Source organism: Notechis scutatus, chromosome Z (genome assembly GCF_049901735.1).
Source record: "Notechis scutatus isolate UNSWTSFEM ecotype Mainland chromosome Z, rNotScu1.2, whole genome shotgun sequence".
Taxonomy (NCBI): domain Eukaryota; kingdom Metazoa; phylum Chordata; class Lepidosauria; order Squamata; family Elapidae; genus Notechis; species Notechis scutatus.
The window spans coordinates 84,179,386-84,206,427 of record NC_142025.1 but is presented as its reverse complement, the minus strand read 5'-3'; the positions used below and the strand labels follow the sequence as shown (position 1 = coordinate 84,206,427).

General features: G+C 38.1%; 2 protein-coding genes across 19 annotated transcripts in view; both read right to left on the bottom strand.

Annotated features, from left to right (window-relative positions):
• REEP1 (receptor accessory protein 1) overlaps positions 1 to 893 on the bottom strand; it is a 52,185-nt gene extending 51,292 nt beyond the window's left edge. For 2 of the 8 annotated variants that reach the window (XM_026679800.2, XM_087947465.1), the window contains exon 1: positions 473 to 890. In XM_026679800.2, coding sequence (XP_026535585.1) covers positions 473 to 504 — 32 coding nt within the window. In that variant the 5' untranslated portion in view covers positions 505 to 890. Of the gene's footprint in view, positions 1 to 472 lie in introns of all 8 variants that reach the window. The other 6 variants (XM_087947468.1, XM_087947469.1, XM_087947464.1 and 3 more) reach the window with 6 other exon arrangements.
• Positions 894 to 5,203: 4,310 nt separating this feature from the next.
• The window catches only part of LOC113420083 (charged multivesicular body protein 3), a 37,806-nt gene continuing 15,967 nt past the window's right edge, over positions 5,204 to 27,042 (bottom strand). For 8 of the 11 annotated variants that reach the window (XM_087945939.1, XM_087945938.1, XM_087945942.1 and 5 more), the window contains 2 exons: positions 23,560 to 23,675; positions 20,552 to 22,771 (listed from right to left, as the gene is read on the bottom strand). In XM_087945939.1, coding sequence (XP_087802065.1) covers positions 21,235 to 22,771; positions 23,560 to 23,675 — 1,653 coding nt within the window. In that variant the 3' untranslated portion in view covers positions 20,552 to 21,234. Of the gene's footprint in view, positions 6,056 to 8,046; positions 8,162 to 8,478; positions 8,601 to 10,884; positions 11,065 to 12,061; positions 12,123 to 13,106; positions 13,401 to 20,551; positions 22,772 to 23,559; positions 23,676 to 27,042 lie in introns of those variants that run through there. The other 3 variants (XM_087945943.1, XM_026679862.2, XM_087945944.1) reach the window with 3 other exon arrangements.

Below are 27,042 nucleotides of genomic sequence, written 5' to 3'. Positions count from 1 at the left end.
GAAATAGTTAATGCTAATAACAAAGCGGCGATTTTCCCTGCCCTTTTTCAAGACTCTCCCCTAGACCCGGTTGCGCTTGCCAAAGGGAATACCAAAAAGCCGCATTTTTCGGTTGCAGCTTCAAACGGATCCCTTTACCTCTTTCTGCGCATATGGCTAAATTTAAGAACAGCCAATCGCTATTTCAAACCATTGTGAGTACACATTTCGCTCCAATAATAATAAAAAAAAATCTGCTTGTTGTACGCTGGCCTCGACTGCTGCTCAACATAAGAAAACCAGAGACGGGCGACAGCGCACGAACTGCTAAATTTAGATGGCTGGTGTGCCGAAGCAGATATTATTAGTCGTCGCATTTGATGAAAGCTACAAACGCACACAAATGGGCGGACCCCAAAGGCACCACCAAACCTGCAAAGACCACTCTTGGGGGAAACCCGCAGGGCGAGGCCCACCCAAAGTCGGTACTCACACCACTAGCCTAGAGATGATCCAGGAAACCATGGCGCTGTAGGACTCCGATGACAGCAAGACGGCGATATGATTTTGCCTGGGGTCGAGTCGATCCGTCCGCAGTCGCTAGAATGAACAGAGTAGGCGTCTCAGCCATTCGGCATCCAGCGCGCAGCCTCACTCGGGAGTAGGAAACAGTAGCAGGCACTTGTTGATAATATAGGATCCCAACCTCGCCCACAAGACTGGGATAGCTTTAGCACCTGTTCTCGGGATCTCTGCCTGTCCCCCTGCAGTGCCTCGTCCTTTGAGAAAAGGCGCGTCGTTCAAGTGGTCGGTCCTCAGGTTACCACCCTTTTCCCGAATTGGGGAATTGGAGAAGGGCAACGAAAACCAGCAGCCCCTTTGCTTTCATGACTGCAGCACGTGGCCATTCCGAAGCTATTGATAAGGCCGACTGAGACAATACAAACATTATACAAAGGTATAAGTTGTTTTAAACTTGGTTGTTGAATGAACTTTATCACTTACACATTTTTCAGCTACACATGGAAGTTACTATTACCTGCTTCTCAGAGATATCTCCAATTCTACAATCTCTAAAAGCACCCGTTGGTTGGTATTTTTATGCTAGGTCATAGTTTACCAAGCCATTATAAAGTATTAAAATTTCATTTATATATATCACTTTCAAAGCTGGCTATCCATCCATAGCTTCAGATGGTGGCTTTTTTTTCTCTCCTAAGATTTCCCTTTCCTGTTGCATTTATCTTTTTATGTCAAGAGTATATCTCATAGACTTTGTGCATTGTTCTTATCGAAGTCATTCATATTTGCTGCAATAAAATGTGCTTGTTTTCTGTCTGCTTTAGTTCAGCACTGTCCTAAAAACTATTTTAGTGCCCACAACCATTACTTCTGAAGCTCCAACATGCATATCTGTCTATAAAAGAGACAGCAGATTCATGGTACAACCCTGAGGTGGTATTCAGCATGTTCTGACCAGTTCTGGAGAACCCGTAGCGGAAATTTTGAGTAGTTCGGAGAACCAGCAAATACCACTTCTGACTGGAGATTTTACAGTATCCTTCCCCTGTCATGCTCACAAGCCATACCCACAGAACTGGTAGTAATTTTTTTTGAATCCCACCACCCTACCAGCATTTCAGGAGGAAAAAAGCCATGCAGTTGGTAAGAAGTTAGTTCCTTCAGCAATGGTGTTCTTGTGGACTGCAATCTGAGATAGTTCATATAACATAATGCTTATTTAGCCATGGCTTAACATAGCCCCATTTTTTTCATGGTCTGAAGCAAAGATTGCATTACCAGCTTTTTGAAAGTAGAGGTTATTCTTTTTTGTGGTAATATGATAGTGTTTAACCCATGTTATGCAATATGTCAGAGTGTTTGCAGCATGACTATTATTATGAGACAACCCAGGAGCAAAACACAGCACACAGAGACTTAGACATTTAACAGTGGTTTATATACAAGACATATACAGAAATAAACATAGTAGGCAAAATAACTTACAAGCAAACTTATTAACTCTACACTGAGAACTCTGCAAAGAATACCTGTCACAAGGAGAGAGAAACAGGCCCTCTAATGGCTGCCTTATGTAAACTTCTCTTAAAGGGGTAGAACCCATCCTCAGTCTTAAAGAGGCAGTACCAATGCTGATTCATCTTCATTGCATCAGCCTCATATTGCATCAGCTTCACTGCTGGTCAGCTCTTAAATCCCAAGACCGTAACAAATTATATGAAATAATTTTAACAATTAACTGCAATAATATATGCAATAAATTTTTCCGATCATTACTTATGGCTGAGAAACTTTGACTCTGAAAAAGAGAGATAGGAGAAAGTTAGATGCCTTTAAATTATGATGCATATTATGACTATTACGCGTCCCATGAACTACAAAATCATAAAGAAGTCCTAGACCAAATCTCACCAAAAATATCAGTAGATGCCAAGATCGTGAAATGCTGTTATATAGTTTGGCCATGTCATGTATTGGAAGGAACATCCATCTGGTTCAGTTCGAAGCTGGAAGAAAGACCCTGGAAACATGGAAGCTGGTTGGAAAGATGGTTTAATGATAAACAGAACTATCAGCATGTATGGTTCTGGTGCAGCTGACCAATTGGTTTGATGAGTACATGGATTTTATACGTTTCAGAGATGCTGCTAGGGAGGTTGTACAATGTTTGAAATGCCCTTAGGAGATTGTGCAATGTAACGAGCTCTGTGTCTTCTGCTAAATGGTAGTGGGTTAATCCTATTATGTCCTGAAGGGTCATGTCCTGTTCTTAATCCCATCATCCTGGACCTGAAGGTCTTTTGTTATGTAGATAAGCTGTCCCAGTCTTAATGGGCATAAAATTACTAATAATCCTCCCATTCTTCCTTTCACCCGTCCCCTCCCACTTATGACTGTATGACTGTAACTTTGTTGCTTGTATCCTAACAATTTTTATTGACTGTTTCCTAGGATGATTTGATTGCTTATTGTACCCTATGACTATTACTAAGTGCTGTACCTTCTGATTCTTGACTCTTGACGAATGGATCCTTAATGTACACTGAGAACATATGCACCAAGACAAATTCCTTCTGTGTCCAATCACACTTGGCCAATAAAGAATTCTATCTTCTATCTACTTGCTGAGGCTATTAAAAAAGAATCTACTTTCTGCTTCTAAAAAATGTTTCTCCATTTCTCATTTAAGGAAATACAATATTCTACTTTTTTAATATTTCCCAAAATATTTCATTCTTTTTTTTGGGGGGGCTTCCCACACATGCAAGCTGCCAATCATGCTGGGAAAGATCAGAGAAAAACAGAGAAGGAAGCGTCTAGTACCCGCTGGCTGGACACTATGAAAGATGACACCAGGATGATGAGGGCAGATCTGAAGAGGCGGTGTGAGACAGAGTCCTGCTCCATAGAATGATTGAAGGTTGGACACAACTGGATGGCTGATGGTAATGAATTCATGTTATGCTTAATGCACTTATTTTCCACTGCACACTGAGTTTTACATCAAAATATGTATTATTCTTTGGAACTCAAAACAGTTTTACATCAGAATATTTATTATTCTTTGAAAAGTACAAAGTACAATTTCCCTTAAAAAATTTACAGAATCCACAGTCCTCTGAGAATCAGTGTCTCCTCTAGATCAATGGTCGCCAATCGGTGAGCTGGGGACCACTGGTGGTCCACGAAAAAATGATGGTGGTCTGCAGAGAAATGTCACACCCCCCCCCCCAAAGCATCCCCCAGAGCAATTAATCCAGGCTGCATGGGAACACAAGGCTGCACCGCCCACATGGCCTGCGGGAACACAAGGCTTGCGTCGCATTGTGAACATGAGGTAGTGAGGGGAGGGGGTAAAGGGTGGAGGGTGGGACTTGCCCCACTCGCCCCACGTGCCTGGCCTGGCTGCCGAGCTATTTCTTCTTCTGCTTTTGGCTGCACGCAAGGAAAGCAGCAAAAGTCTTTCTTTCTCTCCCCCAAACTCCGCCAGAAATGAGTCTCTTGAGACCCTGCAAGGCATCCTGCTCCAAGAGGCTGCGCTGGCACAAGTCTTACAAAGACTCATTTCTGGCGGAGTTTGAGAGAAAGAAAGACTTCTGCGGCTTCTGCTGCTTTCCTTGCATGAAGCCAAAAGTCTCTCTCTCTCTCTCTCACCCCCTGAGAATGGAACTGGAGATGGTATCCTGCGATCCCAAATAAAGAATGATCAATCGGTAGGAAAATGGGATAGGGGATTTTCCTGAAGACTTTTTTGGGGATTTTCCCAGGGTCTCTGGTCCACAGGATTTAAAATTATGAGTTTGGTGGTCCCTGAAGTCCAGAAGGTTGGCGACCCCTGCTCTAGATAATTGTCAGTCAAAGTGAAGCTAAGTTAATCAAGCAAAAATAGCAAATGGGAAATCTTTTACTCAAACTTCCTCAAAGAAGCACCAAATAAGTTATTCTAATCCACATATCAAAGGATAAGGTCTGTAAATACAAATAATTAATTAAAGACTCCCAGCGGAACTACGTTTAGAAGAATAAGCATCACACACACACACACAGAGCCTAGAATGTAGACACTTCCACACCCAGAACAAGCTCCCGTTAAAAATGTTACTATATCCCCTTTTTCTGCACTGCCTCTAAAAGCAAACTCCTTGCCTTTATGAATAAATTGTTTTCTTTCATCACAGCTGTCTAGATCTCATTTTTATTTATTCTTGCAGAATTCTGACTCAAGTTGGAACCCCGAATTGTTCTTCTGACAATACCTTTATTTAATCATTCAATACTATACTGCCAGAAATGTACCCCTTGCCCACCAGCAATATTATTAGCCCAGACTACTCTCCTATATATCAAAGGCCTTTTTAAAAAGTGATTTGTAATTTTGGGCCCTTCCCTACTGAGTAAATTCATATATGCATAATTAAATCTAATCAGAACATGGCAAAGGCAGTGTGTTAACCCAGTTAACAAAGCTTCCCATTGACCTGCTCAAAGTTTTGGTTAATGGTGGAAACCGAGAACACAGTGTTGCTCCCTTGCAACATGGCTGCCTATTAGTTAAATGGTGCCTCTGCCTTTTTGTATAATAAATGTTGGAAAGTTGATGAATAATCTGAAACTTTATGAAGGCATTGATGTGTTGGAGAATTTGGGGACTCCTGTAATGCAAGACACTCCCATTTTTGTTTAGTAGTAAATATAGTCAATAACAAGAAGAACATCATTTTTATTTCTAGGAAAGCTTAAGGATCCACAGGTATGTTAGGAAATACAGGTAACGCTTAAAATCCGAATCTTGCCCTGTGCAAGTTTACATTTAAAAATTAGAACAAAGACATCGATTCTACTCTAATGGCCTTGATATAAAAATATAAAATGGTAATTGGGCCAAGAACTTTGGCAGATGCAAAGTTTCTGTGGGCATATTGGTGCCCCTAAGTACCATGTTGGAGTGTAAGCCTAGGCAGTTTCTTCTTTTTAACTCTTTTTAGAAAGGTGATTTTTTCCTTTGAAATGCAACCTTTGCACTGATTATTTGTAATGAACTATTACCGTTTTTATTACTCTCAGTTGAGATTGTAATAAAGCATTAAAAGCTGTTTATTAAAAACCAGTTAGTGCTTTAAAAATCTGTATAATTCTACTGTTATATGTGCAATCCAAAAATGCATTTGAGGAAATCATAGATAAATCATATTTTATTTTGTTTGACAATATACTAGATTTTCTTTATTATGCCAGAGATGTTTTGACCTGACATACACTGATGTGGCAAAAAGGATTAAAAAAAATATTTCTGAACATAAGCGCACAAAAAATAGAATATATACAGAAAAAACTTCTGCAGGAAGATTTACATTATAAAGGCATGACAGAATTGCCTATGGCGAGATGAATCCAGCTGTGCAACTGCTTTCCTCTTAGCTACGAAGTGTAGCTAACCTTGATTGCATAGCTTCAATATCTTCCTCTTCATCATCTACAACAGCTGCTGTGGCCCCTTCAGGCTCTTGTTCTGGAAGGGCATCTGTAACCTTACTAGGTGCTTTTCCCAAGGCTCCTGCAGAAAGAAAATCAAAGCATGTAGCTGAGCAACAAAAAGAAACACTGCAATATATAAGAATCATCTTAAAACCAGTTTGGTCTAAAGATTATGTCCCATATTGGAAATCAGGAGACAGCAACTTCTAGTCCTGCCTTAGATGTGGAAAACTGATTGGATGCATTTGGGTGAATCATTCACCTTCAGTCCAATCCACCTCACAGAATTGTTGTGGGGAAAAGAAGAAGGAATATGAGAGGTTATTCCACTAATTTGAGATTTATAAAACAATAAAGGTGGGGGGAAATGTGGAAAAAAAAACCTAGTATAGTTCTTGTTTAATATTGTTCAAGGAGTAACAGTTTCAATGTAAGTATTGCTTTCCACTGCAGAAGATACATTTGGGAGCTACAGGTAACCCAAAGGAAGTAGAAGCCTTAGACGTCCAGGCAAAACAACCATTATCAACAAGCTCTGGAAGTTGGGAATACATTTCAAATTCATTCATTCATTATATGTGGATAGCATTCACTGGAAGGAGCTTGCTGCCCGATGTGCTTCGTTTGAAAGGAACCAATGGTGATGATAATGAATTTATTCTAAAATCACTGCCTATGAGTCTTCAAAATTAAAATTTAAAATATTTTGGGATGAATCCAGTTGTCCAAATAACCAAATGATGTAACGATGGCATGAGCATTTGAGCAAACAAGCTTGAAAAAGTTTAGTAGAAAAAACATGTCCACAGGTTTCCTAAATGGGCCCCCTGCAACCAAACGGGAAAGGACTCATATGAGAATCAAATATTAAGACAAAGAACATTATCAAGACAGAAAAGAACATCTGAAAACCAGGCTAAATAAAAGAGAATATATGTATGTAGCTTGGTAAACTGTGAAGTCATTGCTCCTCTCTAAGCTTAGCTATTTTCTTGCCAAATTGCTTGATTGTTGTTATGGTAGATGATTGCATTCATCCTGATGAGCAGGTATTAACATCAGGATTAATAATAGATTAATAGTCATACAATAAACAATAGCGTAATCAAAGAACTACCAAGAAGAAAACAGCACTCCAACCAACACAAACAAAACAATTGCATATAAACAGAGCATATCCCATTCCTTTCTAGCACTGAAGACGTTGTTGAGTAATGAAACATCTACAAGAAAGCAACCAAACACAGAGAGAAACAAGGATTCACAACCAGGACAGAGCTATGACTGGAAGCAAATAATAAACAAAGAATTTTCACAAGGAAAATGCTTCATTGGCAAGAAAAATAACTTTGCTTAAAAACATTTAGCAACATTAAAAGCATATATTCAGGCAGCTCAGCTATCAAGATGAAATGAAAATTATTTTCTATTTATTTTCCTTGTATAGATTATATGTAACTTTTATGATTGTTGTTATAAAATAGTCTTCATAACAGAGTTTAAAAAAGCCTCTAGATCAGTGTTTCTCAACCTTGACTACCTTAAGATATGCAGACTTCAGTCCCAAAAAAATTCCAGCCAACACAGGAGTTGAAGTCCTTAAAAGAGGACTTGAGAAACACTAGGCAAAGTATGATTCTTATTGAAATGACTCGATTAATTTAAGCAGCTGTTTTTGCCTATTATTATTATGGCTTTAATAAAAACATCTTGTTTGGAATATATTTTCCTACCCCTTGTTTTTTTAGTACTAAATATACTACAGCCTATCAAAAAAGATGTGAAATTTCTGTAAGGGATAAGGTCAAAATGAAGTTGAAATTGGATATGTACTTTAAACTTAAAGGAATGCAGTCTGTTTCTAATTTTTAAGGGCCAAAATCTCAATCTTATGAAATTTTGACAATCTCACCATCTCTGTTAGAGAAAACACAACATGATAATTGATAACTGAATATATATGAAATAAATACATATATTTATTTCATATATATAGAAAAAAGAGCTATGTATCCATTAATAAAATGTGATTCATAGTAAAGCTGTATGGACGTTTATGCCCTCACTCACCAGCAGTAATTTCAAACAATATTTTGTCAATCTCTAGCTCTGCTTCCTCTTCCATTTCTTCTTGGTCTTCCATACTTTCAAAAGTGTCCTCTAGCATTTCTTCCATGATACCTGCCTAAAGGATGTGCAGAAATTAGATCATAATGTTATTTATATGTACATAATAATAATAAACCAATCCTCCCAATCATACCTTTAAAAGATCTAACTATACCAAACTAACTTCACCGATTCAATGGACTGGAATATATAGCAAGCATTTGCTCTGAGGTGATCTTAAAACTACAAAGGAAAAGGGCAGGTGAGACCATGAAACCAGGAGACACAAATAGAGCATCCATATTCGAAATCTATTTGCATCTCTCATAGTTTGTTACATTTTAAACATGTAAATGATATACCTATTTTACTTTAATAAACTTTTAATCTCACCTTCATCATTTCTTTGGAAAGCTCTCTCATTGTAGCCTGAATTTCAGGGATTTTTACTAAGTTTTGCATAGCTTTCATGACTTCTGTGCTCTTTTGCAGGGAACCAGCTACTCTCAGGACAGCTGCCAAGAGAAGGTATTGAAGGTTTTAAATCAAACGGAGATCAATGGAAGAGCATTTATGGCACTGAGATTGTCATGGCCATCCAGATAAAGCTTCCTATTTAATTCAAAGGGGGAGTGAGGATACACAAGATTACAAATATTAATATTTTTTCCCATAGCTTAACTTTATAAAAATCCATGAATGAATATGGACATCATGTCTCTAAAATTCCAGCCTTTTTCCAATTGTTCTATAACACTTTAAATTGTATAATCAAGGTAAAATGATATTTTATAAAGACAATAATGCAAAACAACTGTAAAGTGCTAAGTGTTATTTATTTTGACCTTTCAATAATGTTCAATGTTTTCAACAACTAAGATAGTTAATATTAACATTATTTATTGTATCTGTAGATGGATTGTTAAGCAAGAAGTAGAATTTGTAATTTCCAGAAATACTACATGTTACTGTGTTTCCCCGAAAATAAGCCCGGGTCTTTTTTTTGGGGGGGGGGGCACCAAAAAAAAGCCACCAGGTCTTATTTTCAAGGAGGACTTATTTGTTTTCCCCATTTACTGGAGTCGGGGGGTGAACCTCCACCCTGGCAGACGGTTGTCTGAGAAAGCTGAGATGGGGAAGAAGGGAACGAGAAAGCACAGACCTTTCTCAGCACAAAGCTTCATAGAAATCAAATCAAACTGTGATGAGGGTTAACATTTCAGAGATGTTACTGGTACCTGCGAAGGTCTCCTGGGGCAACGCTCTGCTGAAGCTTTAGAGCATACCTCCGCCTCCCTGTGCAGGTTTTGCTTTGCTCTGATCAGCACCTTGCTATTTCCCTGCTGATCGTTCTATTTTAGGGGAGTTCTGCTCCGAAACTTTCAGCCTTGTAGTACTGCGCAACCAAGGCAGAGGTTTGTTCAGAAGCTGTGGCAGATCATTGCACTGAGAGGCCTCTGCAGAGAGATAGAATGAGAGACAGCTCCCGGCCCTTGCTGGTTCAGCTAATCCACGGGCCATGATTAAGGGGCCAAGCTTTCATGAGGTGACCGGGGAAGGGAAGGGCTGCCTCCTGTTCTGGCCATGTCCCCTTCACTGGGGCTTATTTTTTGGGGTAGGGTTTATATTACACCCCCAAAAAAACAGGCTAGGGATTATTTTTGAGATAGGTTGTATTTTTGGGGAAACACAGTATTTTGCAATCTAGAATTATCTTTTTTGACAGAAAATACTACATTTCAGACCCCAATTGAATCTATTTTTTGACATCAACTTGCCTGAGGATGTTAATTGGGCTGCTTCTGAACTTTTTCTTTTTTCCACCTGTGGATTGTATTGAAATCTGGTACACATTTCAACTAAGCACATTGCAAGACAAGAATGCAGGTGGAAGAAAATCATGGGTCCCTGGTGTTCTCTGAGCTTGGCCATTTTTATGCAGATGTTTCATTAGCCAAACAGGTAACAAAATGTCTGCATATAGACAACCAAGCTCAGAGAACACCAAGAAGCTCAAATATTCTCCTTTATCAGAAGAAAATAATCTCAAATCTAATTGAATACCAGTACAAGTTCATTACTGAGCCTGCTTTACAGTAGCAATGGAGATAAAAAAAACCTTTCTTTTTTCCTTTACCACCACATTCTCTTAAGTTTCACTCAAAGGAACTTCTCCAAGTTATTTGGGACCTTTTAGGTTGTGGTCAAACTAGAAATGATACCAAATCCTTGATAGCTCACCAATGACCCACATTGATCATTACTAAGACTTTCTTAATTGAACAGCAACAATCTACATTAGTCCTTGACTTATCACCAAAATAGAATTTCAGTTGTTGAGCAAAACAGCAGTAAGTGGTCACTGCATGATCATTTCATTCAATATCTGCAATCCCACTTTTCTCAGTTGTGGTTGCTAAGACGCAGAGCTAATACTCAGATCACACTACTTACTGCATTCCAGCAAGATAACTTGAAATTGATTAGTACCTCTAAATGTGTGTGTATCCCTTTTACAAAAATCCAGTTAATAATGTGAAAACAGGGTAGCCCAAGTGGGATCTCAAAATTTATTTATTAAATGTATATGCTAACCATCTCTCCAATAAGGCAACTTTGATGCAGGACAGCACATGTATATATAGTTTCGAAGGATTATATTTTTATTCAAAACTCTATTACTGGTTTTGTGAGTTGGTATATTAAGTTGCTTATTAATTTTAATTAATGTATTTTATTAATAATTCTAATAATATCTACATGCCAGGGCCTGGTTATTGACTCCCAAAATAACCTTACCTAGCTGGTTCTTCATCCCCATCAGGACTGAATTCATGTGGGCCCTGGAAGCATACAGTTTACTCACAGCCTTGCGTGAACGGATCATTTCCTTGGCCAGGACAATACACACATCTTTTTGCCCCTTTTTTGCAGCATCTTTAATGGATCTTTTCACCTTTTCTTCTTCTCTCTGAATATCTAAATTCAAGAAAAAAATAAACAGGGTTTAAAAGTGTTTATTTCAGGATTTTAAAGAGGAATACATCATATTAACATGGGAAAAACAAGTGATATTTTCTTGTCACTAAGGTGTACTCCAGCAACAAGATTTACCATTAACACTGAACATCCTTTTTTATATACTTTGACTTCATCAAAAATGCTCTTTAATCTTTCTAAGAATATGAAGTGGGATTTAATAGCAATGTTTTTGGCTTGCTATGAGATATATTCCATCTTTTTCCAGAAGTTCAAGGTAGCTTACATGGCATTTTCTCTTTATTTCATTCTCTTAATAATGAATCTGTTAAGTACTTAGGCTTGAATAGAATAACTTTGTGACTTTAAGTAACTTGAAACTGGGTCTCTCAAGTCCTTGTCCAATCTTAAAACACCATTTCACGTGGTCTCTTAGATTTTAATATCTAGCTGTGAAGTCAAAACTGAATTTTTCAAAAAATATTTTCCGATAATATACTGACAAACATATTTAAGCTTTTATTGGAAGAACCTAATGGCCAGCAATATCTAATATAAATCTTGAAAAGTTTAACAAGGGGCATGATTAGAATACTTAGAAATTTAACTGGATCACTTGAGTGCAAGTTGTGCTTCATTCCAGTTGCACTTTAATCAGGGAAGTATACAAAAAAGGCAGCTATATGAAATAATCTAACACAGGGGTGTCAAACTGGGGGCTGTGGGTTGTATGCGTCATGTGCAGACCACACCCACCCCAGCTCCACAAGGGAAAAAACATCGCAAATATCATGTGATGGCAATGTGATGCCACAAGTTTGATACCCATGATCTAACTACTCTAGGATAAAACATATAGAAGCTGAACTCACAACAGATAACCAAAGTTAATTACTTAGGCAGAAATGTGAGCAATAATTGTATAACACTAACCAAATTAGAAAAAAGGTTATTAATATGTCACTTTCATTCAGAGAAAAAGTGTGGGAATACAGACCTCTAATTTGTCTATCAATCACCCTCATTTCTTTCCGTATTTTCTGTGACCACTCATTGACCTGAAGATATAAATATTAGAAATATAAGTTTAAGAGATTGAGCTCAAAATGAATGAAATTAATTTTGGGAACTTTTTCCGCTCAGGTCTGGTCCTTCCCCATGTTTTTACAATCATTTGAGGAATAAGGGGAATTATAAGCTAAATGTCTGGAGATACATATATATCTTTATTGAAAGCAGCAATAAAGTTTTGTGAGGCTACTATGATGAAATTCAACAAGATTCTCTGAGGGACCAATTTTCGACTCTGAGGTCACAAATACTGAAAGGCTGTTCTTTGAGGCATAATCATATAAATAACAATGCCATTTTTTAATGGAGTTCTCTCTCAGTGCAGCTTACACACTTGCATCTGCTTATCAAATCAGAAGAATTATACTTTAGGCATATCCTTCAAGCATACATGGGAGGAAGAATACATGCTTGGGCTTTGCTTTACAAATTTTGACACCAAATCAGAATTCCATGAACCTCTCAATACACCAAAAATAACCATATTAAAGCGCACAGTGTTGCACGAGCCTAGCCAATTGCTTGGTTTGCACACAATCGCTTGTCTGGTCCCCTCACCAAACAGAGGATATGAAACGTATCCTATGTCCTTGACCCGATGAAGCATAAGGAAACGAGAAGTTTTTCTTTTCAGTGAAGAATGCAAGCGATCCTGCTTCCACATTACCTTTCCATAAATGTACAAGAACTACGCTGAGTGGGAGGATGTACCTGGGCAGTCGCCCCTTCCTGTCCAACTTCACTAAGACCCACACGGGGAATGTGGGGAAATGACTCCTCTGCTCTTTAATAGAGAGGTGAATTAAAACAGGCGACGTTTTGCCCCCGGCAGCGGCAATCCCAACTAGACACATTCCTTCGCCAGGTCCGGCTGCCTGCCCTCCAGCCTTCCCGCTGTTCATTCATCCTCTACTTTCGGCCCATCCAGTCCCACCTTTGGTCCCCTGAACTTCTCTCCCGCGACCCATTACCAGTTCTTTGGGCGGCTTTTCTGGCGTCTTCCCAAACAAGCCCATCTCCAGCAGTTCTTACTCGGTTTTTCCGGCTTCCGGTCCCGGCAGCGCTTTCTGCGGGACAAACAGGAAGTGGAGCAAACTAGAGAGAGAGGAAAGGTTAGAGCGATGGTCCTCGGTAGAGGAGCTTCGCTCTTCCTATACAAATGGAAGACTCCAGGAAGGAAGGCGTCAGCAACAGCAGGGTACACACACACACACACACACACACACCCTTTTTTCCCCTCCGGGGAGAAAAGCGGAAGTAAGACTAATGTTTTACTGAGGTAAAAACTTGTTTGTGTCAGTCGTGCAAACTACAGGCGGTTCAGGATGTTGTAATCCAGGGGTCTCCAACCTTGGCAACTTTAAGACTTGTGGACTTCAACTCCCAGAATTCCTCAGCCAGCAAAAGCTGGCTGAGGAATTCTGGGAGTTGAAGTCCAGAAGTCTTAAAGTTGATAAGGTTGGAGAACTCTGATGTAATCAACGCGATGAGTTAACACAGCAATTTTGTGGTGGGAAGGGCTCGGCTGGCAGGCTTATCAGTTCCTCATGAAATGCTAATCACAACAATCGACAGACAGCAGCGAAAAAGTTTCCACAGCTCTGAGATACAAGAAATGGAAGAGTATTGCCTGTATAAAGCCTGTATAATAGCGCGCAAACGGGAGGTTGTGTGTAATAAAAGCACATAGGCAGAGAAAGTTTGTAAGTCTTTGCTGAAGAGGTGTGAGGTAGCTACGTGCCAAATAAGACCTTGTGAGATTTGCAGACCACGAAAAATGGAATTAGCAACGCCTCTCCCTCTCCCTCAGAAGGTAATTTATTTTCTTTCTACCTCAAAGTGTAATTGATTAGTGCCTTCGTGCTTTTTGGGAGGTTCCTCTTTTGAGAGAGGCAACGCTTTGATAATCCGCAACAGTAAAGGTACCCAGGTGATGGAGATTCCTCCAGTCTGCCCATTTATTTGGTCATCTGTTTCCAGGCTAAATTCATATACGGTGATATATTATGAAAAACATTAGCTATATAATAGTGGTATCCAAGTTCATTGAGTAAAAACTCCAGCCTTTAATTATTTAGCTTTGTGCTTCCATAACCTGTATGGACTTCTAAAAAAAAATCAAAACCAAATATATTTACAAGGAATAAGAACTGAATGGGCAATCAGCAGCATAATGATGAAGATGCTCACCTCCCACTCAGAAAATTGAGAGTTCAATTTTAGATAGAGGATTTTTCCTAGGGCGCAGGGGAAAAAATTTACTCTGAACTCCACATAGACATCAGGAAGGGCATCTGGCCAGTAAATACTCAGCTCTATCCAATCATCCTGACTCTACCTGAATTAAAGGGATCACAGGGTCATAAAAAAGGGGTGAGAGATCTGATTGGACAATGTAGTTTTAGAATAAAATAGATGAGAGGAAAAAAAATACAGGATTCTTAACTGTATTCAAGAATGGTGTTTTTATTCTTTAAGTAGTTTTATTAAAGATTATAATTACAGTAGTAAAAACTAATAGAAAAGAAAAGAAAAAAATATAAATATATAAAGAAATGACTTCCAAACTTCATCACAAAAGGGATAAACAATTTTAATGATTTTTCACCTCCTTTTAAATTATAACAAATGAACTCTTCTTCCTGTATTCCATCTCTTCTCTATAAATAAATTTATAAAGCATCATTATTTCAGTCCTGGTTTATTAAGTAATCAGAAATAACAAAATATCTACTTTAACCATCAGATAAACCAATCTTATATTCATTCCTTTTACTTCTAAGAATCTTAATGTTTAATATTTTGAAATAATGTCATTTTTGTTCCTTCTAATAAGATTCTCTAATGCTTTTAATAAGTCTCTTTTGTAAACCCAGTATATAAAAATTATCTGGGTGATTCTTTTGATTTATTGTTTGTATATATCTTTTAATTATTAACATATCAGACAGTTTCTTTATTATGTCCAGTGTTTTTTTTTTATTTTTGTATCCTGTCATTGGTAAATCTACTTTCCAGTCAGTGTTTTTCTTGTCAGGAAAAACTTATTCCTCTTCCATAACATCATTCACAGTCTAGCTAAAGGCAATAACACTGTTGACATTATTGATGTCAATTTATGACTGTTTTTTCTAAAGTATCCTTCAATATTACCAATATTAATCTTGTTAATCAGGTTTGTGTGTTTTGCTTTAATCAAAACCTTTAATTTCCTCTAGTGTCCAGTTTTTAAAATCTTATTTATTAACTCAAAACCACATTTTTATAATTGTAAAAACTTATTTTTGACTAGAAAAAGAAGTATGTGAACATAGTGTCCTTTTAATGGTGCTGGTCAGAGTTTGAGGAAGATGACTATTCCCTCATCTCCCAGTGCTGAAAACCTTCCAGAGACTTCTGTTTTGCAAGGAGCAACTCTGGAGCATTTGTAGATGATTCTGGTGTTCTCTTTTATCTGGAAAGCCAGTCAACTCATGATTCTTCATTGCAGTCGTCAGGTCTACCTTTTGCAGACCCCTCTTCAGTTCCATTTCTTCCTCTGGAAATCTGTATTTTTATTAATTCTTTACCATCTAAAAGCCATATGAGACAAGGTAGAACCGTCTGGATCCTCAAATTCCCATCCTATCAATTCAACCACACTCAGCTATATAAGCGCACCAACGTGCCTACCGTCCCTGTCCTATTGTTTCTCTTATTCTTCTTTTATTTTTCTTATATGTACCCATTTCATGTATTCACAACTATGTATACACTTATACTTATTATCTTGTAAACAATTGGCAAATCAAATAAATAAAATAAATAAATAAAAATATATAGTATCAGAAAACATTGATCCAAAACATCCCAAAATGTCTGGTGGAATAGTTAAATATGGTGGTGAATTTGTCTTTAGATGATACAGTAAATCATATGGATCTTGGTTAAAATTCGTAATACCATGAAAGTGCAATTTTTCAGCTTAGCTTGTTCTTTAACTGCAGCCAATATTTCAGTTCTCTTTGATTTCCAACCTTATTCAGAACAACAAAACACTTTCTTCTAACTGTTTGCAACTTGCAGACTGACATTTGGGAATAATAGATTGAATTTGTACTAATTGGAAGATTTAGCAGCTTTAAATCACTGCAAACTGACAATAACAAAAATATTCATATCATTTTTCCTGGTTCTTTCTGATATTTGGTTTTTCTTGTTGTACCTCTGCATAAGTTCATAAGTGTTGTTTCTCTTGTTGTACCTCTGCATAAGTGTTATTCTGCCTCCCTGTTTCTCTATTTTCCTTTTATTGCCTATTTTTTCACAATACTTTAAAAAGAAAAAGTGACTTGTTAGTTTTGCAGATCCTGCTCATAGAAACAATTAACAATCAGATACATTAACAACATGGATTGGGAGGCAAGACACTAGCGCTTTGTTTTATCTCATTTTCATTATGGAGAAGAAAGAGAGACCTTTATTCTATCATATCCAGGATAGCTTAGAGCATGATCACCACAAAATGACATTTTTTCACTCTCCTTCAGCAGTTCAGGGTCAATGGAGATATAGGGGTTGAAGAATGGAAAGAACAGTAGGATGAAAGTCCTTGTCATCAAAAACAAAATTAACAACACATCATTAGGCAAGTGAATAGAGCAACCAGAGATTTTTTCAGGAATCTGCATTACAGACTATCCCCCAATTCTTGAGTAAATAGAACAATATGGTGGCATAAATTATGCAATCCTTACTCTGCCACAATAAAAAGCTAATGTCCTTATGGATTTGAGGGTTTCGTTTTGTTACTTGTCAATGAGGAAAACCACTGCAATTCTCATTGCAGGATAGGATGAGAGGGTGGATAACAGTTGGAAAGTTTAAGGCAGGGGTCTGCAACCTTAAACACTCAAAGAGCCATTTGGACCTGTTTCCCACAGAAAAAAACAACACCGGGAGCCACAAAACCTGGGTGGGCATGGCCAACTTGATGTCACTCACTCCCACCCAGTCACATGAACCCATAGCCACGCCTACCCAGCCACAAAACCCTTCTGTTTCTCCCTCTCCCCCCTCTCTGTATCTCTCTGTATCTCTGCCCCTGTCCCTCTCTCTCCCCCTCTGTATGTTTCCCCCCTCTGTATCTCTCTCCCTCTCTTTTTGTATCTCTCTCCCCTTCCCTCTCCACTTTTCTCTATCTTCCCCTCAACCCCTATCTCTCTCCCCCCTCTTTATCTCTGTCTCTCTTTGTCCTTCTCCCTATCTTCCCTTCTTCCCCCCATCTCTGTTTCTCTCCCTCTCTCTCTCCCTATCTTCCCCCTCTCCCCTCTGTGTGTGTGTCTCTGTCTATGTCTCTGTCTCTCTATCTCCCCCTCTGAAAGCCGCAGCTGGGCCAAGCCAGCAAGCTCTCCTTGGGGCTCTTCATTATTCCTTTTATTTCTTCTTTTTGAAAATCTGGGCTGGCTGAGGAACGAGCACCAGCCACAGCGGAGGCTTCCCTTCAGGCGACCATCTTCCTCCTCCTCCTCCCCCTCCTCCTCCTCTTGTGACCTGCTGGCTGGCTGTGGCAGGGCCATGAGGGTGCGCACACTCAGGGAGACTCCTCAAGCGAGCACCAAAGCACAGCAAAGGTGTGGGGCAAGCAGCCGCTCACTTGAGGGTCTTAACAGGAAACAACAGGACGTGGCTTCTCTCCTGCACTAAGACTCCAGCCATTGCCTTGCCATGTCATCTATCAGCTGTAGAAGACATATTACTTCTAATATGGATTCTAATATGGCTTCTAAGGTTTCTATATTACTTAGAAGCTTCTAGGCTGCCACATTTAATGCCTGGGAATTTGGGAGGGGGGATTTCTCAGAGAGGAAGATTAGACTCAACAACATTCTTCTTGTAAAGTCAAGGACATGATACCCTGCACCTGAAGAGGAGCGTCTGGAGGAATGTCTCCAGATTGGACCATATGATGAATTGGTGGATGCGGGGGATAGGCTTTGAATTTCAATTGGGAAGGGAAAACCTGGAACTTTCAGATTCGGGTTTTCCCATATATGCCAACATGACTTCCTTAATAAATTTTTATTTGGATGAACCTTGTTTCTGAGTGCTGAATGAGAATGGGCAGTTTCATTGGAATGCTGACATAGTTGTCATCCTCCTGGCAGCTCTTCGGCCGAGCATAGAGGGCGCGAGCTCCAGCCTGAAGCAGCAGGAAGCAAAGACTGTCTTATGCACAAATGTGGCGCGAAGGCAGGTACAGGGCTACTTTGCTCCTGCACTAAGGCTCCAGCCATCACCTTGCCTTGTTTCCCCCCCGCCCTTGCAGCTCTTCAGCTGAGCACGGAGTGTGCAAGCTCCAGCCCACAGTAGGAGGTAAAGGCTGCCTTACGTGTAAATGTAGCGCGAAGGCAGGTACAGGGCTGCTTCACTTCTTAGGAACAAGCGCCAGCCATGGTGGCTTCCCTTTGGGCAACTCTCCTCCCCCCTCCTCCTCTCATGACTCCCTGGCAGCTGGGGCGGGGCTGGGAGGATGTGCACACGCAGGAGACCCTCAAGCAAGTGCCAAAGCACAGCAAGATACATGCAGGAGGGATGGCCGCTTGCTTGAGGAGCATCTCTTGAGGAGCATCACGTGTGCACCCTCCCAGCCCTGTGATAGCTGGCCAGGGGTCACAAGAGGTGAAGGAGGGGGAGGAGGGTTGCCCGAAGGGAAGCCTCTACCGCAGCTGGTGCTTGTTCTTCAGCCAGCCCAAATTTCCAAAAAGAATAAAAGGAGTAGCGAAGAACCCCATGGAGTTTGCTGGCTTGGCTCAGCCACTGCTTTCCGAGAGAGAGAAGAGATGCAGAGACAGAGAGAGAGCATGAGAGAGATAAATGCAGAGACAGACATAGAGAGAGAAAGGGAGACTGGCTGATGGGAGAGCGTCTTTGGCGAGGCTTTTTCTGAGCCTGATCCCCAGGATGGGCATGCGAGGTTTGGTGGGAGCAGCTTCCTTTTCCCATTGCCCTGAACCTCGTAAAGCTGTGGCTGGGCGCTGCAGGCCCATTCCCCTTTCCAACATCCCATCCTCCCGGAACCTATTCCCACCCTGCCAGCCTTCATGTTAGCAAGGCTGGCGTCGGTCATGGCCAGGCTGGGCCAGTGTCTCAGGGTGGAGAGCAGGTTGCATGCCTCCCAAGCGACCGAGGTCCGCTCAGCACCAATAAGGGATGGAAGAAGCTCCAGCAAGAGCGAGGCGCTGGAGAATCAGCCCCAGCCGCTTCTCCATCTCCTGCCTTTGCCCTTACCATCTCAGGCCAGGCGAGGGAGGGGAGAGGAGGGCAAGGGGTGGGGCCAGCCAGTGATGGGACTCAGAGCCGCAGCAGAGGGCCCAAAGAACTGCATATGGGTTGCTGACACCCAGTTTAAGGAATGGTGGGCTAAGAGCAGCGGTAGCGCAATGGTTAGAATGCAGTACTGCAGGCTATTCCTGCTGACTGACAGCTCCCTGCAATTTGGCAATTCAAATCTAATTAGGCTCAAGGTTGTTAGCCTTCAATCCTTCCGTGTTTGGTAAAATGAGGACTCCAATTGTTGGGGACAATATGCTGACTCTGTAAACCGCTTAAAGAGGGCTGTAAAAGCACGAAGCAGTATATAAGTCTAGTTCTATTGCTATTAGGTACATGCAAGTGACTGAACTTACAAGTAGCTACTACGCATGGTGAAGTGAAGCAGGAAACCTGTCTTGATGTTTGTATAGTAGCCCCTGCTCTGCACCTGTGATTTCTTGACCAATTCTAAACACACATTTAACATTCTTCCAAATGAAAACTAAGTCTGTTTTCAAAATGGCTTGATAGATCAACATTTGTATAGGAAAGAACCAAAGTTGGTAGAAGTTTTTAGAGATTTGGGGCTGCCTGGATCCAACAGTTTTGAAGGCCACAAATATCTGTGCAGCTTCACTTTGTATACTGGTAGCTTAGCCTACCAAGCCAATTGAGATTCATTCAGGAATGCTGATAAAAGATTATAATAAAATATCAATTTATTCAACAAGCCATGCTTAAGGCATATATGCCTTTAAATGATCTGTGAGCTCAGTACTTCTTTCCATGATAAAAGCCTCTTGTGACTAATCTCTATACTTTAAATATAAACCATTGTTAAAGTCATGTTTTGATTTTCAGTTATAATGGAGAAGAAAAAGAATACAACCTGCCAGCTATTAGCAATAAAATACAAACAGACAGATGTCAGCATAGAGATAAAAGCTTTTATCTGGCAAACATGTCATGGGTGACAATGAGCGGGGGGGCGGGGGGCGGGGGGAGAAAATGTTAGAAATGAGACATGAGAAATAGGTAATTTTGAACAACAATTTCTATCAAATATGGCAAAAGATTTGCTTACCTGACTCCCCATTTTTAGGAGTCAACTTCAGATAAAACATTTAAATAAAAACAGTGGAATAAGCTTTATTTACTATACACAAGATAAACATGACAGTTTAAAGAATAAGAGACAAATTGGAAATGTCTAGACCGAAGATTTGTCTGGGAAGTGGTGTTCCATTTTTTATTTTTATTTTGCAGAAAGGCTAGCATATAAAGATAGCAATTTAACACAAAAATGTTAAAATGATTAATATTGAAAATTATTACTCTTTTAAAATAATTTATTTTCATGAATTTGTTTTTAAATGTATACTCACAAATAATACATTATTCAACAGAGGTATGCTGAAAAAACTCTAAAAGAAACATATAAATAAAACAATTATTTTTTGTTAAAATTTCTATCTTCACCCAAATCTTATGTTAAACTTTTGCAGAAATATACTTTTGTTGACAAACATCTGGTTTTTGTGCTTGCGATGAATGCAAATAAAAAATGAATATTAATTTAAATGTTCAAATGTTGTAAAGGAAAGCTATAACTGTACAAATACATATTCATTATTTCAACACACAAGGCAACCAAATGATTCTGTCATCAACATTAGCATCATGTTTATTTTATTTCACTGCACTAACATTTAAACTAAAACTTCAAGCTACACGGTCTGTTTGTGACTAACATTTAAATGGCAAGCAGTAATACATAAGTTACAAAGGAACATTATTGGTATACAATTAAGACAGGCTGTGATTTGATAAAAGCTGATGATGTACATATGGCTTCTTTTTCTTGTAAGACGCCCATCTACAGACGGGGCAGCAATGTCGCCCCCCTACTAGCCACATCACAATGCAATTCTGGTGAAAGACATGGCCACATGGTAAGCCCATTAACAGACACCCAGAACAGAAATTCTCCAGACATACAACACATTCGGTACAGTGCAACATGCCAACCGGCCAAGCTGACCAATCAGGCTCCAAATCATCTTTAGTACTGTATGATTCATATGACTTGGCTTTGGCACATGAACAAGTTTCAGCATTGCAAAAAATTTCTCCTTCACAAGGATTTAGAAGGGTTCTTCTCTCATCCTCAAATAACTCTTTATCGTTATTTGGAACATCTTTGCATTCACTATCTGAGTCATTTTCACTTTGGGAGAGTTCCATCATTTCCTCTTCTGAGTGTCCATCAAAACATTTAAATCGCCACATAGGTAAATTTTTGATATAATCAGTTGGTATTAGAGGATGAAGCCACAAATCAGGGAAAGCTAAGCGATCAAGAAAGAGATCTGGGTCTTCATCCCAATCAGATTCAAAGGGGAAATGCTGAAAAGATGTGATTGGATGGAATAGATAACTGGTGTACCAATCCCAAAGGCTTGACAGCCACTCTAAGTTATTGGCATTTATTTCATCACTGTTATTATGTCGTCTTTTTTTCTCAAAATAATCAATTAATAAACCATGTCCCAAATACGTGCTGAGGAACAAGGCAGGGTGTGATGAGTAGAACATCCAGTCAGCTCTTACCCATGAAGCGAGGGTCGTTGTATTAGAGTAACGGAACAGTTTTAAGCTATATTCGTAGAAACTATCTAAATAAGGTAATTGCAAAAACCCCAGAACTGGTAGCCAGGAAATGATTAAAAGAGAATTATAAGTCCCTAGAGTGCTTATAAGAACAACAAAGCGCTTTATAGTAGCACCTTGGGTGATAAATAAGTCCATCCATGCCATCAAATTAACTAAAACTAAACTTAAAACAAATAAATCATTAACTTCAGGTTGTAAAGATCGCAAGAAGGAGTCCATAGCATGAAGGGATATAAATTCACCAGTATTATTTCCATACCTGTAAATACCTTCAGGAGTTCTAAGAATATAAGATGGTGTCTTATAGATGCCCATTTCTGCAATGTGACTCTTGTTGTCCCAGTTTTCTACATTCACAAAAATAAACTCAACTCTGCCAGTAAATTTCACACTTAGTGCAGAAAAGAAAGCTGGAGGCTGGTCTAATTTAGCAAACAAATATATTTTCACTCTATACTGGTAACTTTTATTCCATTCTTCTTTCAAGTGTTCTGATTTGAATATTGTTTTGATTCGAGAAGCAGCATGGGCTGTTATCCATTTGAAAATATGTTCCGTTTCAATTTTACGTCCACTATATTCTTTAAGCATTACTTTCCCTTTGGATGTACTTGTTTGTGGAACTGACATAATTAATGTAGACCTTACCCAACCTCTTCTTCTGCAGTATCTACAAAGAAAACATCCAGTTAAATTAAATAGTATTTAAAAATACTTCTTATAAGGTAGATTAATGGTAGATTAATCTGCAGATTTAACATTTCTAATATAAACAGGCCCCCATTAATAGTCATTTCAACAGAACTTTGAAAAACCCCACAAAAATTGATCACAGAATTCTTGATTTCACTTAATTTGAGTATGAGTAGTTTTGCTATGAAATAAGAAGAAATAGAATTGTAGATTTAATAAATGCCTATTTCCAAAACAAAATTACCTTATTAGAGCTGTTTTAAAAAGTGAAATATATCCTAAATATAGAAACTAAGTTTGGTTCTGCAAATGGGTTCCTGTCAGTTTTCTATTTTATATTAATTTTTAAGGTATGAAAGGACAAGCTGGGCTACACTTTGGGGTATGGTCTGTGGCAGAGTGATGGAACTGAAGTAAAGTTTAGATACCTTTGGAAAATGGACTGAAAGAAATTGGAGAAATAACAGTAGAAGACATGGCAACAAGGATTTGGAACAAGGCGTTAAGGGAGTATCAGGGAGTTGATAAAGACAATAGGAGAAGAAGAGAGAGCCAAGTTACTTAGTCAATATTTTGAAGCACAGAATAGTTTCAAAGATAAATGGTAGTTTGCTTAATTCATAATAAAAGTTAATACTGCAACCTGGAGAAATTTAATTTCCAAAATTGGATACTGGTAAAATGTAGATGCCTATTATTAATCACCAAACAATCTTTCCACATTAATTTTTCTTCTATTTGGCTACAATATTTCAGAGAACACACCTGGGGTCACTGGAACAATTAAAAGTGCCTGTACGTATACCAAACCTTGATACTTTCTTCACCATTTTCTCCCAGTGGACTTTTCCCATTAAAGGGGTCCTGTCATTTGCTATGACCTGTATTAAAAAAAGAAAACTTAAATATATAACTGGTCAAAGATTCTACGTTTTGTAATAGCCTATCTTAAAAAAGCATTTTTATCAATTGTTCCACCTTTCAACTAAACTGTTTACCAAATATAAAGTTTATATTAATCATAAATCTGAATTATATCAGTATTTTTCATTGCATACACTTATATAGATAATATATCATTGAATTTTGATGGTAAATGGAAAGTTTTTAAAAATATAATGAAATATCCCAAAAAAGTTGTACATACTAAAAAAAAAAAGATTTATATGCCAGTGGGGGAAAAAACCCTGTAAGAGCCTGATAATGATTAAGATAAGCATAATAACCATCCAATTAACAGGAAAAAATCCACACAAAACCATAAAAAAAATCTGTACAAAATAATTTTAAATTATGTTTGTCATTAAATCTAGACAATAGAATATTAGGCATACTATGTTATCTTCTCATTTTTAGAACATGGGACTTTAAAAAATGATAAACTTTCTTCTAATTATGTAAAATTATCCTCTGTGCCCTATCCTAAGCTTAATGGATCCAGAGCTCTTTATGAGATGACAAATTCCATATTTTAGGAATATAATTCAATATCACACCGATGTCCTATAATTATATTCTTCCTAAAACTATATAATATATAGTCAAAGTTAAACTATAACAGAAAAGGATCACATCATATGAGTTAAAGAATTTTTTATTTCTTACGTCACTCACATCAAAAAATCTAAAATCCATGAATTTTTAAACAAACTTTGAAATATCCAATAAATAAAAATATTTGGATGAATTTATTTCATATTTAAAATATTAGTATACTTCACATTTTTAAATATCTGGACCCATTGTTCCATTAAATTTGAGTATGGCAATATTTAATTCCACTTTTGGAATATATAATTACTGCTTTTACTTTCAATACCATATAGAATTGAATTATTGATTTTTATTACATTGCTGCATCACTTTTAAGAAGTTAAATTAGCATGTATTTTCGAGATTGCTAAAGCATCCATGCCTTACTCCCTAGTGAATATTTCAATTTTACACATTGTCACGTGGTAAATAAAGCTCAAAATATGATGTCTCAAAATTGTTAAAATAACCATTAGAAAGCAATTGGTTTAAGTACGAATCCTTTGTTTAGCTCAAGGATCCTGACAAGAATACAAATTTCAAAATCTGAAGTCTCTCACAAGACCATTTTGCATGTGATTCAGAAGCAAAACCAAACTACTCACCTATTAATAATCAAATGTACTAGCACTTTCAAAATAAGAAATGAATATTCCTTTGTTTATTTTAAAAAATGAAAGAAAAAAGGAAGATCCATAGAAATTGCAAAATGCAAATAACTGAAGAATAATTTAAGAGAAAATTAAAATGAAGTAGACACTGTTTCATGTTACTTTTATGCTAATGTACCAAATTGGACTGAAACAAATATAACTACAAGTAGTCCTCAACTTAAATGGTTTGTTTAATTCAGGGGTGTCAAACTGGCAACCCTCAGGCTGGATGCGTCATACACAGGCTACACCCACCCCAGCTCCGCAAAGGGAAAAACATTGTTATATATCACACAGCAATGTGACACAGCAAGTTTGACACCCGTGGTTTAATGATCGTTGGAAGTTACAATTGCATTGAAAAAAATGGTTTATGACTGTTTTTCACATTTACGACCACTGCAGCATCCTCATAGTCGTGTGATCAAATTGTAGATGATTGGCATATACTTATGATAGTTGCAGGCTTCCAAGGACAAGCAACCCTCTGACTAGCAAAGTCAATGGGGAAGTCAGATTCACTTAAACAACTATGTTACTAACTTAACAATTGTAGTAATTCATTTAACAACTGCAGCAAAAAAGGTCGTAAAATGGGGCAAAATTTACTTAACAACTGTCTTGCGTAGCAACAGAAATTTTGGGCTCAGTTGTAGTTATAAGAACTACATGTGTGTGAAAGCCGATATATTTGACTATTAGAAAAATAAAATTTTAGATTAGTTGTGATAACTATATAACAAAAATAATTACAATTTAAAAATGTAGGTCCTTCTTCTTATGAAATCCAAACGTCAAGTGTGGAAGTAAGTTATGCACTAACTTCATGAGGTTATTTTACATACTGGCATATACTGTAATATCACAGTTAGTCATTCCTGTACTGAAGGAATTAAATCTGATTCTCAGTATAATCTATAAAATGCTATAAAGATTATATAAAAGGCCAGCTTAGTGTATTCTGGAAGTTTGTCCGATTTAGTAATATTTAATGGAAAAAAAATCTCAGTTTAGCATATTTGCCTTTAAAATTTGCCAAGATATTGAAAATTTTATACACTTCTTGTTTTCTAAAAATATTGTGCATAGCCAATTAGCAAAATAATCTTTAAACTAAATAAAAACCTTTAAAATATTAAAAATTACAGATAATCCTTGAGGTACAACAGATTTAGTGACCCTTCAAAATTACAACATGCCTCCCAAAAGCCATGTACGACTATGATTCAAAGATAAGTTTACAAAAGTTATCCCATCATTCGCACTTTCAAATGACCGGATGGCTCTATAACTTTGTAGAGACACTGATGCATGCCCACCTACCTCTTCCCTCCTCCCATCTTTGCCCTGCCAGATACCTGGGAGACGGCCTCCTTTGCCTCCCTGTTACACCCCTCACAATGCCTTGTTTGCATTCCGGAGATCTGCAGAATTCAGAATTATAGGCTGTTCTTACTGGGCCATATGGAGTAGCTGTTTGAAAACTGACCTTGGCAAAGCAACATTTCCCCCATCTTCTGCCTTTTTGCATAGTCTGTTTAACTCAAAACAGGATAAAGGGCCACAGTTTGTGTTTTACAGTTTCTGTATTTCCTCATTAAAAAAAGTTTTAAAAGGAAGGGGGAGAAACAAAGAGCACTGAGATGGAGAACAGACAATGAAAGGTTAAATGTTATAAAAGGGCAATGCAGAGGGTGGGGGAAGGGAGGCTTTGCCTTCCAGTCAGGTTTCTAACAAGGCAAAGCAGTTTCTTCTGCATTGTAAATACAGAAAGCAGATATTTTATAGAGATCCAAATAATGAATCCAGGACTCCTACTATAATCAAAAGATATAACAGAACTTAAAAGTAGCAAGTTAACAATATAACCAAAGTATTTTCTTTGAAAACTTTAATTAAGATGGACCAGAGATTACAACTATGCTTCAAGTATTTCGGCACATCTGGATTAATGTTTTCATTTTTTATCTAATTTTAAATAAATATATCTGTATCAAGATACCGTATTTATCGGCGTATAACACGCACAGGCGTATAACACGCATCTTCATTTTAAGAGGGA